We start from the raw sequence: 13,414 nt of genomic DNA, 5'->3' as shown, positions 1-13,414 counted from the left end.
AATTTTATTAGTATAAACTCTACTCTTATAAACTCTATTGTTATAAGTTCTATTTAATAAGTTGTACCAAACGGAGCATTAACAAGGATATCCTTTAGAAAAATATTATAAAATAAACAAACGGACGTGGGATAGAGTAGTCATTGAAGAACTTAGCAAGGGCAAATCTGGTCATGTTGCTCTTGGTCTCCAACTTGCCTGTTGCCACTTGCCAATTGCCAATGTCCCCATAACCAACAAAAACAGAACCCCGCAATTTCGTATCCTTCGATTTTTCATTTTTCACTTCAAATCTATTCTTCAGAGCCGCCAAGCCGACGTTGAAAATGTGGAGACCCCAAATTTCACTTTCCTTGTTTTTCACTTGCACTTCAACTGGAAATCCAACACAATTTCTTCATTTATCCCTGTTAAAACTCTAAATGCCTTTTGTACCCCTACCAACTTCAACTTCCCAACAATCCAATTGTCAAAGCCCACAGTTCATGTACATTCCTTAATTTGCTTCTTATCTTTTTTGGGCTAAAATTCCCTTTAATTCTTCTCTTCTAATTCTGGGTTTTTTTTTTTTGGCGCAGGGTTTTATCATTTTTGTATTAAAAATTATAACTTTTTTCTATTTTTTGATGGATTTTGCTCTTGAATCATCGATTTTGAAACGACCCATATTGATTTCAGGCGTAAAAACTTCATTTTCCATCCCACAATATCGAAGTTCCAATTTTCCAGTCAGGCTTTCACCCAAAGGTAATCAATACCCGAGAATTTTCAGTTCAAGATTGCCAAGAAACAACTTTAACATTAAAACCTTAGCAAAACCATTTAACAAGGCCAATAATGAACTGAGTCGTGATAAAAATGAAGTTTTGGATTCTAATTTAGAGAAAGTTAAAATTTTAATGAAAGGGGGAATCGCTTTGGGTGCTTTGGCGTGTGTGGTATTGGTTGTTGGGTGCCAGAGAGTGTTTGCTGTCGAGAGTACAGTGAATGCAGGATATGGAGTGATAGGGCAAAGTATATTGCTGTTAAAGAGTTCGTGGCCGAAGCTTTCTCAGGTTTTAAGAGTGTTTAAAGAGCAAGGTTTAATTTTGGCTGCGCTTTTGGGGTTGTCCGCATTCTTCTCGATGGCTGAGACTTCAATCACCACTCTTTGGCCATGGAAGGTATATTATTTAATTGTTTATGTTTAATTTTATCGTCAGAAGTCATCCATTTCAATATTGCAGCAATACAAGAGAGATATGTAAATGGAATAGGAGATGTTGGCCCAAATTTTCCTCTATCAATGTTTGTATAAGTATCACATGATTGTCGATGATTTAGTAGTCCACTAGAACAATTTATATATTGACATTTTGTTTTTGGTGGTTTTGCGGAGCAAACTGTTTGATTTTATTTACTAGTGTTTGTGTATCATTTGCAGTTTTCTCAGTCCCATAACACTTTTAGGTTTCAAAATTAGACATAGTGTAGTAGTGTTGTGTGATATGCTGCTTAGTTTCTGGTGTTGTGAGCTAAGTGTAGGTTGGAGCAAGTACGAATATATCAAGTAGTGTATGATTTATTTGCTTTATATGTTAAATTTGAATGAGGACTTCATGCTGCTTAAAATTTTAGACCGCAATAATGAAGGAATGCATTATTCATTTGCTTTCTCCGTTAAATTCAACTGAGAAATTCATGCTGCATACAATTTTTGACTGTAATAATGCTTGAGCTGATATTTTCTGTTAAAAGTTAAAAGCAATTTGAATTCTAAACTGTAGGACCCATTTCAATGTAGGAAATTAAAATATGAAAGAACTCATGTGTGACTTTTGTGTATAGATAACGAGTGTTTCTTCAGATTATATTCAAATTTTCCTTTTTGTCATTGAATGTTATTCTGTTTCAGGTGCGTGAATTGGCGGAAAAAGAGGATGAAGCTGGTGTCTTTAAAATGCTCCGCACTGACGTTACTCGGTTTTTGACAACTATTCTCATTGGAACAACGTACTAGTACCCTTTTCCTTGCTGTAGTTATAGTTGATTTGAATTTCAGAGTTAATAAATTATTTCTTACTAGATTCCACTTGTGAATTCAGTGTGGTAAACATTGGAGCAACTGCATTGGTCACAGAGGCAGCAACAGCAATATTTGGTGAGGCTGGTGTCAGTGCAGCAACTGGAGTAATGACTGTATGTATAAATCTCCATTCTCTCTCTTTCTGTCTCGTGTAAACACACACGTGCTTTATGAACACATATTCAAATGCCCAATTGATGAAACTTATGCAGACATGAACATTTGCTTGTTGTTTCTCTGCAAATTTTGTTAACCGATCATTATTTCCTGAATGATATTAGGTTGCCATATTGCTTCTGACCGAAATCACTCCAAAAAGTATCGCTGTTCATCATGCTACAGATGTTGTTAGGTTTGTGGTGAGTTCAGAAATTAGATTATTTTTTCCCTATGTGAACAATGCTTGGTAGAAGTGCCCATCCCTTTTGTTTTTGCCAATTTTAATGCTTTATGTAGCACCATATCTCTATTTGAATTGGCTCATATTAATCCCATACTATGAGCGCTATTTGAGTAATGTTCTTTGAGCTGACTCTAGGTCAGACCAGTAGCATGGCTATCCTTGATATTGTACCCTGTGGGAAGAGTTTGCACATTCATATCAATGGGAATGCTAAAAGCTCTTGGTTTGAAAGGAAGAAGGTAGAAGTTAATTATAGTTATATATTTATCTTTTTGTAACTTCTATAGCCTGCTTGGTTCCTCATCATTCTTAATTTATCATGTCAATGCTTTCCAACAAATTTCTTGCCCTTCCTAGATCTTTTGATTTTACATATCTTGTGTGAATTAACGTAAACTGTTTTGCTGAGTTCAACGAAAATAATAATGGGCTCATAAACATGGACTATGCTAGTTATTACAGTTAGTTTCCTGTGTGTTATGTGTACAGTCTCTTTCATGTTTATTTTATGTTCATTTGTGAATACGATTCATCTCATATTTTAAGCAAATGCATTATTTAAGTGCTAGTGATTGTAGGCTAGCAGAGTGGGGCTTAGAATGCTGGTTATATATTCGTAAAAGTAAGTTTGTAAATTGTTGCTATGGGACAAAGTCACAAATAGGTTGCCAATAATCTTTAACTAATTTATGAATAATAAACTGAAAATAATAATCATGATGGTGATCCTTGATTTACTGCTCTGATTGAAAAAGATGCATTAACATGCTCATTACGTGGGTGGTTGTATTATTTGTTTTCTCTTACTAAACTTTCCGCATTCCTTGTCTTTCAATATTTTCTTTACTAGTGAGCCATATGTTACTGAAGATGAGCTGAAGCTGATGTTGCGAGGGGCAGAATTAAGTGGTGCAATAGAGGAGGAGGAACAGGTACTACTTATGATTTTCTTCTTGCTTTGATATTAAATATAAGTTATATGAAAATTTTCTGGGTGATAGTAGTCAAAGGAATCCACCTACGTTGTTATATGTTTTATCTCTATGATCTTTTCAAAGGAGTGAAACAATCAAACTACTGATATTTGAAGACCCTTTTGGATCTTCCAATGAGCTTTTTGGCAAATAGGATTTGTGTTACTTTATGATGCCTTCAACTGAGGATTATCTTTTTGGTAGTCAACCATGTGCATAATAGAGAGCTCTTAGCACACTGCATCGACATTTGTAAAATTCACTTAAGGTTTCTGTACCTCGTTTGGCCTATGTTATTGAGAAGAAAACCTCTGTGTGTCTGTCAATTTTGTTAAATTAGTCGCACAATATCGCAATTTAGAATTGAATTGTTGGCAAATTTTAACAAATGCACAGAATTATAATACATATTGTGGGTACTTTACCTGCTTTTCTTAAAATACAAAGGTTATTTTATACTACAGGAACATAACTTTGCTTGTATAAACTCAAATTTTTTGTTGAGCTGAAGTTCCATGCAATTATTGTCCATTTTATAGACACCCAGCTCATTTCTTGACAGAATATGATGCTGAAAGGCTATAAAAATTTATCCAAGTCATTCTCAATATTTTACATTTTGATGATCTCCTCAATCATGTCAAAATGTCCAATAATCTGTCCCTATATGTTTTGTGGTTAAGATGCTCTTGTCTTCGCAGGATATGATTGAGAATGTGTTAGAAATAAAGGATACTCATGTTAGAGAGGTGATGACTCCTCTTGTTGATGTAGTTGCGATTGATGGCAGTGCAACTCTTATTGATTTCCACAACTTGTGGTTGACTCATCAATATTCAAGGTAAATTAATTCTGTCTCTCTCTGTCTCCCTCTCTTTTTTGTAATATTTTCTTTGATGGCTAAGAAACAGAAGAAAAGAATAAAATCAACAATAAGAGAAATGTACGAGTGAGAGGACTGAAAAGTCCACGAAAACAAGAAAAACTCCTAAAGAACAGAAAATAAATGCCAAAACGCTACAATGAAGAACCTCAGCTAATCAAAAATCCCTTAAAAAAAGGAAAAAATACACAGCTTTAGGTAATAAGGAAGAAATAGATATCTTTGAAATTTGCAGTAATAGAAGACCATCTTGCCGTAAGTGATTTATATTGCAACATGCTAAGAAATTTGAGAATTTGTTTGTAGGGTGCCTGTTTTTGAGCAACGTATAGACAATATAGTGGGTATTGCATATGCAATGGATCTGCTGGATTATGTTCAGAAGGTCAGGGAATTTTCTTTTCCTGTTCCTTCCTAAGTTAATATTTCTCTGTTTGTTAATTTTATGCAACAATCTCAGTGTGGGAAATTATTGTGATCTTTTATTTTCAAGGGTGAGCTACTAGAAAGTACTAAAGTGGCAGACATGGCCCACAAACCTGCATACTTTGTGCCTGGTAATCCTTAATGCCTATTCATTTAATGTTGTGTTTCAAAATGATATTTACAGTAGTTATTGCTCTTTTAATCTTTTGTATGAATGTTTTCTTTCTATAATTTGACTAAAAAGGAATATCTGATTGGTTTTGCAGATTCAATGTCTGTCTGGAATCTTCTTAGAGAGTTTCGCATTAGGAAGGTTCACATGGCTGTTGTCCTTAATGAGTATGGCGGAACAGTGGGGGTATGAACGCTTCCTGAAATCTGGACCAAACTTAGTTGGTACTACTTTGGCTAATCATTTTTTTTTTGGGATGAAACAGGTAGTGACCCTTGAAGATGTAGTTGAGGAAATTGTTGGTGAAATCTTCGACGAAAGTGACTCAAAAGTAATGTGTGCTGTGGAGTTCTATGACTTCTTAATAACATACTGAGTGATATGCATATTACTGACAGTTAATAAAAGTTTGTAGTAATTTGGTTTAATAGTTTTTTCTTTAATGGTCATAGTTAATATGTTTCCACAAGTGTGTTTAATTATCTTTCCGGGTGCTACATATCTGAAGCACGGAGTCTGCTCTTTGTTTTGTGTCTTTTTAGTAATATGAGTTCATCTTGAAGTATGCTAGCATTTAATATCATGGGATTATTTGTTAGCCATTTAGATAACTATTGTTAATATTTTAAGTAGCTGTTCTGAGTCGAGTTTTTCCCAGTTCAGAATAGGCTTAATAGTAGGATGTAATGACAAGAAATATGATCAACAGTTATTCTTGTGCATGGAACCATAGGTACTTTGTGATGTTCCTAAAGGTTCTTCATATGATCTAGTGAGAAAAATGAGGAGGCCAAATTTTGCTTCTGATTTTCAAGTCTTTTTCCTGTCAATCTATGTTATTTGGATGCCAATATAGTTGACATTGACGTAAAGAACATTAGCAAATAGTAATGGCAGTTGCTAATAAATGATGATGCTATAGTTTTTCTTATTTTTATTTCTGCATTTTTGTCTCATTTTTTCCCCTTTTGTATGATAGGAGGAGATCCAAAAAAAAACTGGTTATATTGTTATGCGAGCGGAGGGGATATATGATGTGGATGCTAATACATCTATCGATCAGCTCTCTGAAGATCTCAATATCAAAATGCCAGAGGTTTGTTGTTCCTGAAAGTATCACTCAACAGATTATGTTGAGCAAATGCTAATACCATTGATTTTAAAGTATATCGTGTGGGGATGGATGTTGATTGTCTTTGTCTGATATGTTGAGTAGTAACTGCATGTGGATTGCTCTCTCTAGTTCTCCGTGTTTTACTTCATTTCCCCTTAATTAATAGAAACCGGTCTTAAGGTAATTCAGGCGTAGTTTCTAACAGGCTCTAACCTGTCTAACAGAGGAATGGTGTCGAGGTAGTGTCTTGTTCAATATGACCTCTTTAGCATGATACTATTGGCTTTGAGAATCATCAATCAAGCTGTTCTTTATGTGACGTGGATAGGATGAGCTTCAAAATATGTATGGGCATATATTTTAGGAGCCATAGCATGATCTGATATGAAAATATTACTTGTACGAACAATTGCTTGGGATTAGCCTTGAGACTGCCCATTTTGTGCATGAGTTTAAAGGATTAGACTATCTAGATCACTCCTTCAAGGATTCGATTTGGTGAGACCCACATTGAATAATCCTCCTTTTTTCTAGTGGCATCATAGTAATGACAAAAAAATAGCTACTGTATGGCTTTATTAAGATACCTTTTTAGTCTTGCATATTGGTTTTGTATTTAATTGTGCTACAGAAGCAGATGAAGTGACTGAAACATTATCAAATGTCCATGATTGTGTAATTCCACAGTTCCATTTACCTTCTTTTTCTCTTTTTTGTTTACAGGGTCATCAGTATGAAACAGTTTCAGGTTTTGTATGTGAAGCATTTGGATACATCCCAAGGACAGGCGAGAGCATCAAAGTGGTTGTTGAAAAGGAAAATCAGGAAGAGAATGATGAAGATACTGAAAATGGATCTGACCGCCAAGATTCTAAGGAAAAGCACCAAATTTACAAACTTGAGGTATTGTTTGGATTCTTCCAGTTACTCCATTGCATTAACTAATGGTTATAAATTTATTTTGCTGGAGTCAGTCTTCAGCCTATCATTCATTGAATTCATATACTTTATTTCTCCCCAGCAGTCAAACATGGCATAAATGCAAAATGAGGGAATATATCTTAATTTGCCATTCTAACAACTGCCGACTGATATGCAAGGTTACTTGGTCTTTGATGCAGATTCTAGCCGGAAACGCCAGAAAGGTTAGTGCTGTTCGATTTGAACGTATAAACAATGATGAAGCAAAGTTGGATGCCAAAGAAGTAACTCGCATGGTTCCTAAGATTATGAAGAGGAAATGGAGCAGTGATGATGAGTTGGATCATACTGAAGATGATGATTATACATACTCAAAGAAACCAGAAGATCATACTCATGTTGCCTCTGTAATTTCTGAACATGAGGATGATAATGACAGTTAAAATTAGTTACATTGCTATTTTTTGCCCTCATTCGTAGACCACCTATTGAGGTAAAGCATTGAGAACACAATAAAGAAAATAAGAGCAAGTGATGAAGTAACATTGTCCCTTATTTTTGCTAGGGAATTTTAAAACAAAATTTTATAGATGAAGAGAGGTATCAACATGCGAATCATTATAGTTGTTTGTTTCTTGCATGATATCATCTGCTGCATAAATGTTCACCAGCAGTGGAGTCTCAGTGTGCTGGAGATCAGATCTTGTGCTCTTCTTGTTAGGTTGATGTAAAAAGGAACCATGGAGAGGTGGCCTAGCAGGAGGGGTCTGTTCACAGAAGCATAACAACCTGGATGGTGCCTCATTGGCTAGAGTAAGCAGCTCTGATGCAGAGAACAACTGTAAGAGCTCTCGCTTCTGTCTTATCTCTTTTGCTCTCTGCAGCTGTCTGAACCTCTCTTGCAGGAGGGCAATTGAGTGAATAGTAGCTTTACCACTTGGCCTATCCATCGGAGATGAACAATGTTTTCAACGAGACCGGTGGACTACGGAGTGCCCTGTGGACGTGTGGTAGAGTTTGTATCTGTTCTTATTTATGGGACATTGAATATAATTGAAAATGGTTTTGACTTTTTAAATATAGCCTCCATTAGATTCCGAATGACATTAAAGAAAAAGCAGAAATGACAGCCGAGTACAAAAGTCCAACAAGGCAAAGGTATGTGAAACATTATAGAGTTGAATTTGTGAAATGTTTGAGGGCAAAATTTCTTTATAAGTTAAGGGTATGAAATTAAAGCCAAAGTTGAATTATGGAAGTTAGTTTTTGGAACGGTTTTGCCGGGTGATGCTGTCTTCTCCAACAGCTGCAATAGCTTTGGAGAAGATGTTGCCACATTTTTTAGTGAGATTTTTCTATTTTAACCCAGTGAGAACATACTCTTTTTTTCATTAAGCAGGAAAGCTAAATATGTGGAGACAAGAACAATGTTGGAAACTGGAACAAACAATCATTTGTTGAGTTTATTACCATTTTTAATTGATTTAGTTACTTCATAGAGACGATAGAAAATGAACCCACCTGAAATCAAAGTCCAAGTAGCAAGAGCCATTAGCTTTCTCTCTATCCTCGAGATGTTCAATGTATGCTTTTCTCCATTTTTCTTTAATTCTTTCAAGCTTGTTTGAAGCGGATATAAATTCTCACCTATTTCTATTTGTATGTCAACTAAAATGAGATCCAAGATTTACAATGTTAAAAATTTGTCACCCATATTATCGGAAAGGATCGCGACACTGAAACAGTCGCGAAAAGAGTTTGCGGTTCTTTGTTTTATTGATTTAATGACTGAATTAGTTTAATTTTAATCAGTTAAGTCGTTAAATTTATTTGTATTTTTTAATTTCATAAAAATTTTCAATCATTTAAGTTATTATATTATTATTTAATATTTTTAACTTTGTGCTTAATATAAAATTTTTGAATTATATCATTAAAAAATAAGCTCTAAAATATTTCTAATTGATTAATTAATTTTTATCTTTACTTAAATAAAATTTGATAATTAGCATTATTACCCATCTCTATAACTTGAGATAATAGTAGTAGATTATTAGTATTTTTATCTTTTTATTTTCTTTGAATTAGAATTATTTATCTTCATAACTTTATATGAATATTTTTCATATAAAAACATCATGGATTACATTATACTTGATTAACATATACTAATTTAAAATATTAAAGAGTTGTATTCAATTGAGTATAATTTATATTATGATAATATATTATTTTATTTATATTCTTTGAGTGTTTATTATTTATTTAACATTTATAATTTACAAAGACATAAATATAAAAATATTAGCTTTTAAGTTTTTTTAGTTAAAAAAATAACAACTTAATATTTATTTTTAATGATTCAAGAAAAATGAAAAAAAAATAAACATGTTATTCAAATTCAGACATTCAATTTTATTTAAAATTCATACTAATTAATGTCTATTTAAATTTTAAACAAAAATAATAATTGCCACCTTATTTATTTATTTATTTATTAAAAGCATCCTTTAGGACAAATATACTTTTTAATTACAGACGCCTAAATGTATTATATTTGGATATGTGTGATTATTTTTAAAAATACGAAGTTTCCATGACTATTTTACTAAATTACGGAAGTGTTATTGTTCTTTACTTATCAAAATAACGATAGTTCAAAAACCAAGTAAACTTAAAAAAGAGTATTTAATTTATTCTTTGTATAAGTGTGTAGGTCTGTGCAAAGCATGAGTAGATGCAGAGCTACAAATGCTGTTAAAGAGAAGGTAAATAGGTGTTAGGAAATATGTCTCCTGCTTTAATGAGAATTTGTAAATACTAAATTAAAATATTTACTATGCCTGTCTTATTTAGAAGAATTTTTATTTAAGGTATAACTAATTTTTCTTTCGGGACTTGACTTATTCAAAGAAAAATACAATTAGGATAAGAAAATGAATACTTCTCCTAGAAGAAATAGTCATTATATCTAAGGAGTTTGGGTTCACTTGGTTATATAACACAACAATTAGTTTTTCTCTAATTAAACAATTTTAATGTGAAAGAAACGTTAGGTCTATTGAGAGATTAGGTGTTATTAGAGTTTTGATTGTGAAAAATAATATTAGAGTAATTGTAATACACAGTAAATTTTTCTCTCGTTGTCTTTGGCAATTGTGACTTTTTTTCTTGTGTAGGAGTTTTCTATATAAATTTTTGTATTGTATAATTGATTTTAGTCCTTATTTATTTTCTATTTATTATTTGTTTAACATTTTTACTTGCAAAGATTAAAATTCGCTAGATACATGCGTAAGCTAAACATGAGCATGCTTTATAGAAACTAGAAGCATTTGCGTGCATGCGCCTCTTTCTGTTTAATATATACATTTATGCTTTCTTCAAGTGCTTGGCACAATATTTTTCAAGCAAGACTAATTAATTGACAGTTTTATTTCATAATTTCTATCAATATTAATATTAAATTATTTCATCCAATAAGTTCATCTAATTTTTATTGTGCTTTTATTTAAATTAGTCTATTATTGATTTTTTTTTCCACGTTACGTAAACTTGTGTTTTTAAAAAATTAAAATTAAAATGAGTATGGTCAATTTCAACTTATATTTATTTAGGTCATTATACATTTTTTTTTTTAAAGAAAGAAGGTCAACAATTAAACTATACTTAAATAGTAAAATTTACTAAATACATACATTCTGCAATAATTTTTTAGTACAATCTACCAAACAAATAGGTACTTTTTAAATTTGTCCAACTGACTATTTCATCAACATAGTAAAAGTAAATTATTTTATAAGCATCAATTTTAAATTTTGGGATTAGCTCATGCGGTGTTATCATCCAACTAATATTTGTACAAATATTTTGTGCCTATATAATTATTCATATTTTTAACAGCGATGGCTAGTTACTCACAAATTATAAGAAAGTATTGAGATATATTTATTGGAACCAAACTATGAGGTAAAGAGAATTTGGTCATCTTATGTATCAATTGATGCATGCATAACATGTGTAATTGAATTTAACATAATTACCACTTGAAAGGTGATCTTAAAAATAAATACATACACGACATAACATCATTTACTTGTTGGATGATAGATATGATATTTTTGATATATTATAGAATATCTTAATTTATAGATAGGGATGACAATAAAAATCTATTAATAATGGTAAATACATATATATAAGTTAGGGTCCAACTATGTTACCCACGGTGTTTGGTACCCCATTTTTTGTCTTTTTCAAATCCACCTTTAGATTCAACTCAAAAGTTGTACAACGGCTTAGATGCATTTGTTAGGTTATTAACATTAAATACCCTGTTGTTTATACAAAATAAAAAAATTAAAAGTTTTTAAATTTTAACATGTAAGTCCATAATATTTTAAATTTTTTTAGACTATTGAACTAGATTTTCAATTAAATGACTTATTCTTACATTTGTTAATATTTATTTAAATTAATAATTCTCTTATTAATTAATTTAATATATAGCTAAACATTGTATTTTTTTTACTAACCATAATTGAAGATATATATATATATATATATATATATATATATATATATATATATATATATATATTATTTTTAAAAATTTAACAAAATGGCAGCCAATTTCTTCCCATGTGAGAGACATTATACCTTTTTTTTCTCTCTAACGCAAGATATTTTACTATCTCAAATGGATGAAATGCACAAAATATGAAAATGAATTTAATTTCATATTATCTATAATTAATGTTTTATTATTTTCTTGTAATATAATATTTATTTAACATACTATCAATTATTTGATTATGTAGAAAAATATATTAATTTACTAATAATAATAATAATAAAGCATTAGTTTATCAATTCGTAAAATCATTAGTTTATCAATTCATAAAATCATTTTTGTTCATTTGAACAAGGATTTTGTATTTTTGGTTGAATTTTTGTCCTTAAATAAAAAGAGTAAATTTAATTGCACACTTAACTAAATTAACTAAATTGACTTTTGTTATTCCACCCCAACATTTTAAATAGTCATTAGCACACATTTAAAATATTTCATTAACTTAATTAAAGAAGGGTAAAAAAATAAATCTAAAAAATTACTCTATTTGAAAATAATTTAAATATTTCTTTATTAATTTTTTGTAATTAAAAAGAAGAGTAATAATTTTATTTTATTATTTTGTTTCTATATTGTAAATCATTTTAATTATCTTTTAATATTAATCATTTTAGGAAAAGTAAATAAATAATAATAATTTTTATGTAAAACACATTAATTAGTATTTTATATTATAAAGTGCATAGTGATTTATAATAAAAATTAAATATGCATGTTTACCCTTGCAATATATGTATGTGTATATATATATATATATATATATATTGCCTCCTGATTACATTCTTGTTGGATTAATGGCTAAGTGCTAGAAAACAGAACCATGACCATGACCAATTTTTTATTTTTTATTTTTTAGTTTGGTAGTGAAATGAATTTTTTTTTTCCTTCAATTCTAACAATTTATGCATTCTCTTCTCTACATATATTGCAATAAAAAAAAAAGAAAAAAACTTATATTGTCCAAATTGATAAGTTTACAATGTCGGAGTATTGTATTCATGTCAGCATATTTGAAAAGTGCTTCTGAAATAGATCGTGGCTTCCAAAAACATCATTATAATTGAAACTTGTTAGGTGCGGGACTAATGTGTGAAAATATAAAAGTCTTTAGCTTTTTTGTTCTTTAAACAAATAAATGGACTCCATTACCATTAACCTTGAAAAAGACAAAAAACGGGGGGTGCGAAACCCATGTGGCAACGCGGTTTTGGCCTATAAGTTAAATATGATGAGAGGCACTCTAAATCTCTCGTAATAAAAAAGCAAACAAACAACGCATAAACGCCAGTCAAAAGACGAAAAACAGAAATTTTCTATTATCCAGAAGAATTGAAGACTAGAATTGTGGTTGGTGAGTGTGAAAGCTTTTTGGGGGAGGAATGCATACATTAAACCTTAGTTCGTTATTAAATGTCATCAACGGCATAAATCAACTTATCAAGTAATTAGGTTCAACACCATGCCCTTTCCAGCAAATCTTTTATTAATTACTTCCATAAGAAGTTAAGGTTGAACACCATACCCTTTCCAATTTTCTTTTTTAATTATTGATGAAAGTTAAATATTAACAACAGGAGCTAGAGTTCAATACCGTGCCCCTTCCCAGTATTATTTACAGGGAAAAATCCGCATATCTTACTAAAAGCAAAAGGTGATGAGGTTCAATTTTATGCCCTTTACGCCGAATATTAAATGACAGCAAAAGGCACAAGATACAAGAGTTTGGCCTTCCAAAAGTCTTTGTTAGTGGATACTAAATTTTTGAAAAGCCAGCCAGCCCCTTTTGTCCTTTACCTGAAAATAATTTAAGAAATAGGGATAGA

The 13,414-nt window shown here is 31.1% G+C and overlaps 1 protein-coding gene across 2 annotated transcripts; it reads left to right on the top strand.

Annotated features, from left to right (window-relative positions):
* The first annotated feature begins 205 nt into the window (after positions 1-205).
* On the top strand, positions 206-8,519 carry LOC18054878 (DUF21 domain-containing protein At1g55930, chloroplastic). 2 transcript variants are annotated; one of them, XR_002903922.1, is made up of 16 exons: positions 214-487; positions 579-1,163; positions 1,895-1,992; positions 2,085-2,178; positions 2,347-2,424; positions 2,604-2,707; positions 3,319-3,400; positions 4,144-4,283; positions 4,632-4,710; positions 4,819-4,882; positions 5,018-5,109; positions 5,189-5,254; positions 5,903-6,019; positions 6,761-6,940; positions 7,159-7,799; positions 7,864-8,519. XR_002903922.1 is itself a non-coding variant. In XM_006452482.2 (15 exons), exons 2-15 carry the CDS (start codon positions 627-629, stop codon positions 7,399-7,401), a joined length of 1,974 nt encoding a protein of 657 aa, XP_006452545.1. In that variant the 5' UTR covers positions 206-487; positions 579-626; the 3' UTR covers positions 7,402-8,519. The 2 variants fall into 2 exon arrangements, 1 of the variants encoding a protein (XP_006452545.1); XM_006452482.2 differs by having other exon boundaries at positions 206-487; positions 7,159-8,519.
* Positions 8,520-13,414: the final 4,895 nt, after the last annotated feature.

This window comes from Citrus clementina, unplaced genomic scaffold (genome assembly GCF_000493195.1).
Source record: "Citrus clementina cultivar Clemenules unplaced genomic scaffold, Citrus_clementina_v1.0 scaffold_1, whole genome shotgun sequence".
Lineage (NCBI taxonomy): Eukaryota > Viridiplantae > Streptophyta > Magnoliopsida > Sapindales > Rutaceae > Citrus > Citrus x clementina.
The sequence above is the reverse complement of the archived record's forward strand: the minus strand, read 5'-3'. Positions and strand labels throughout refer to the sequence as shown.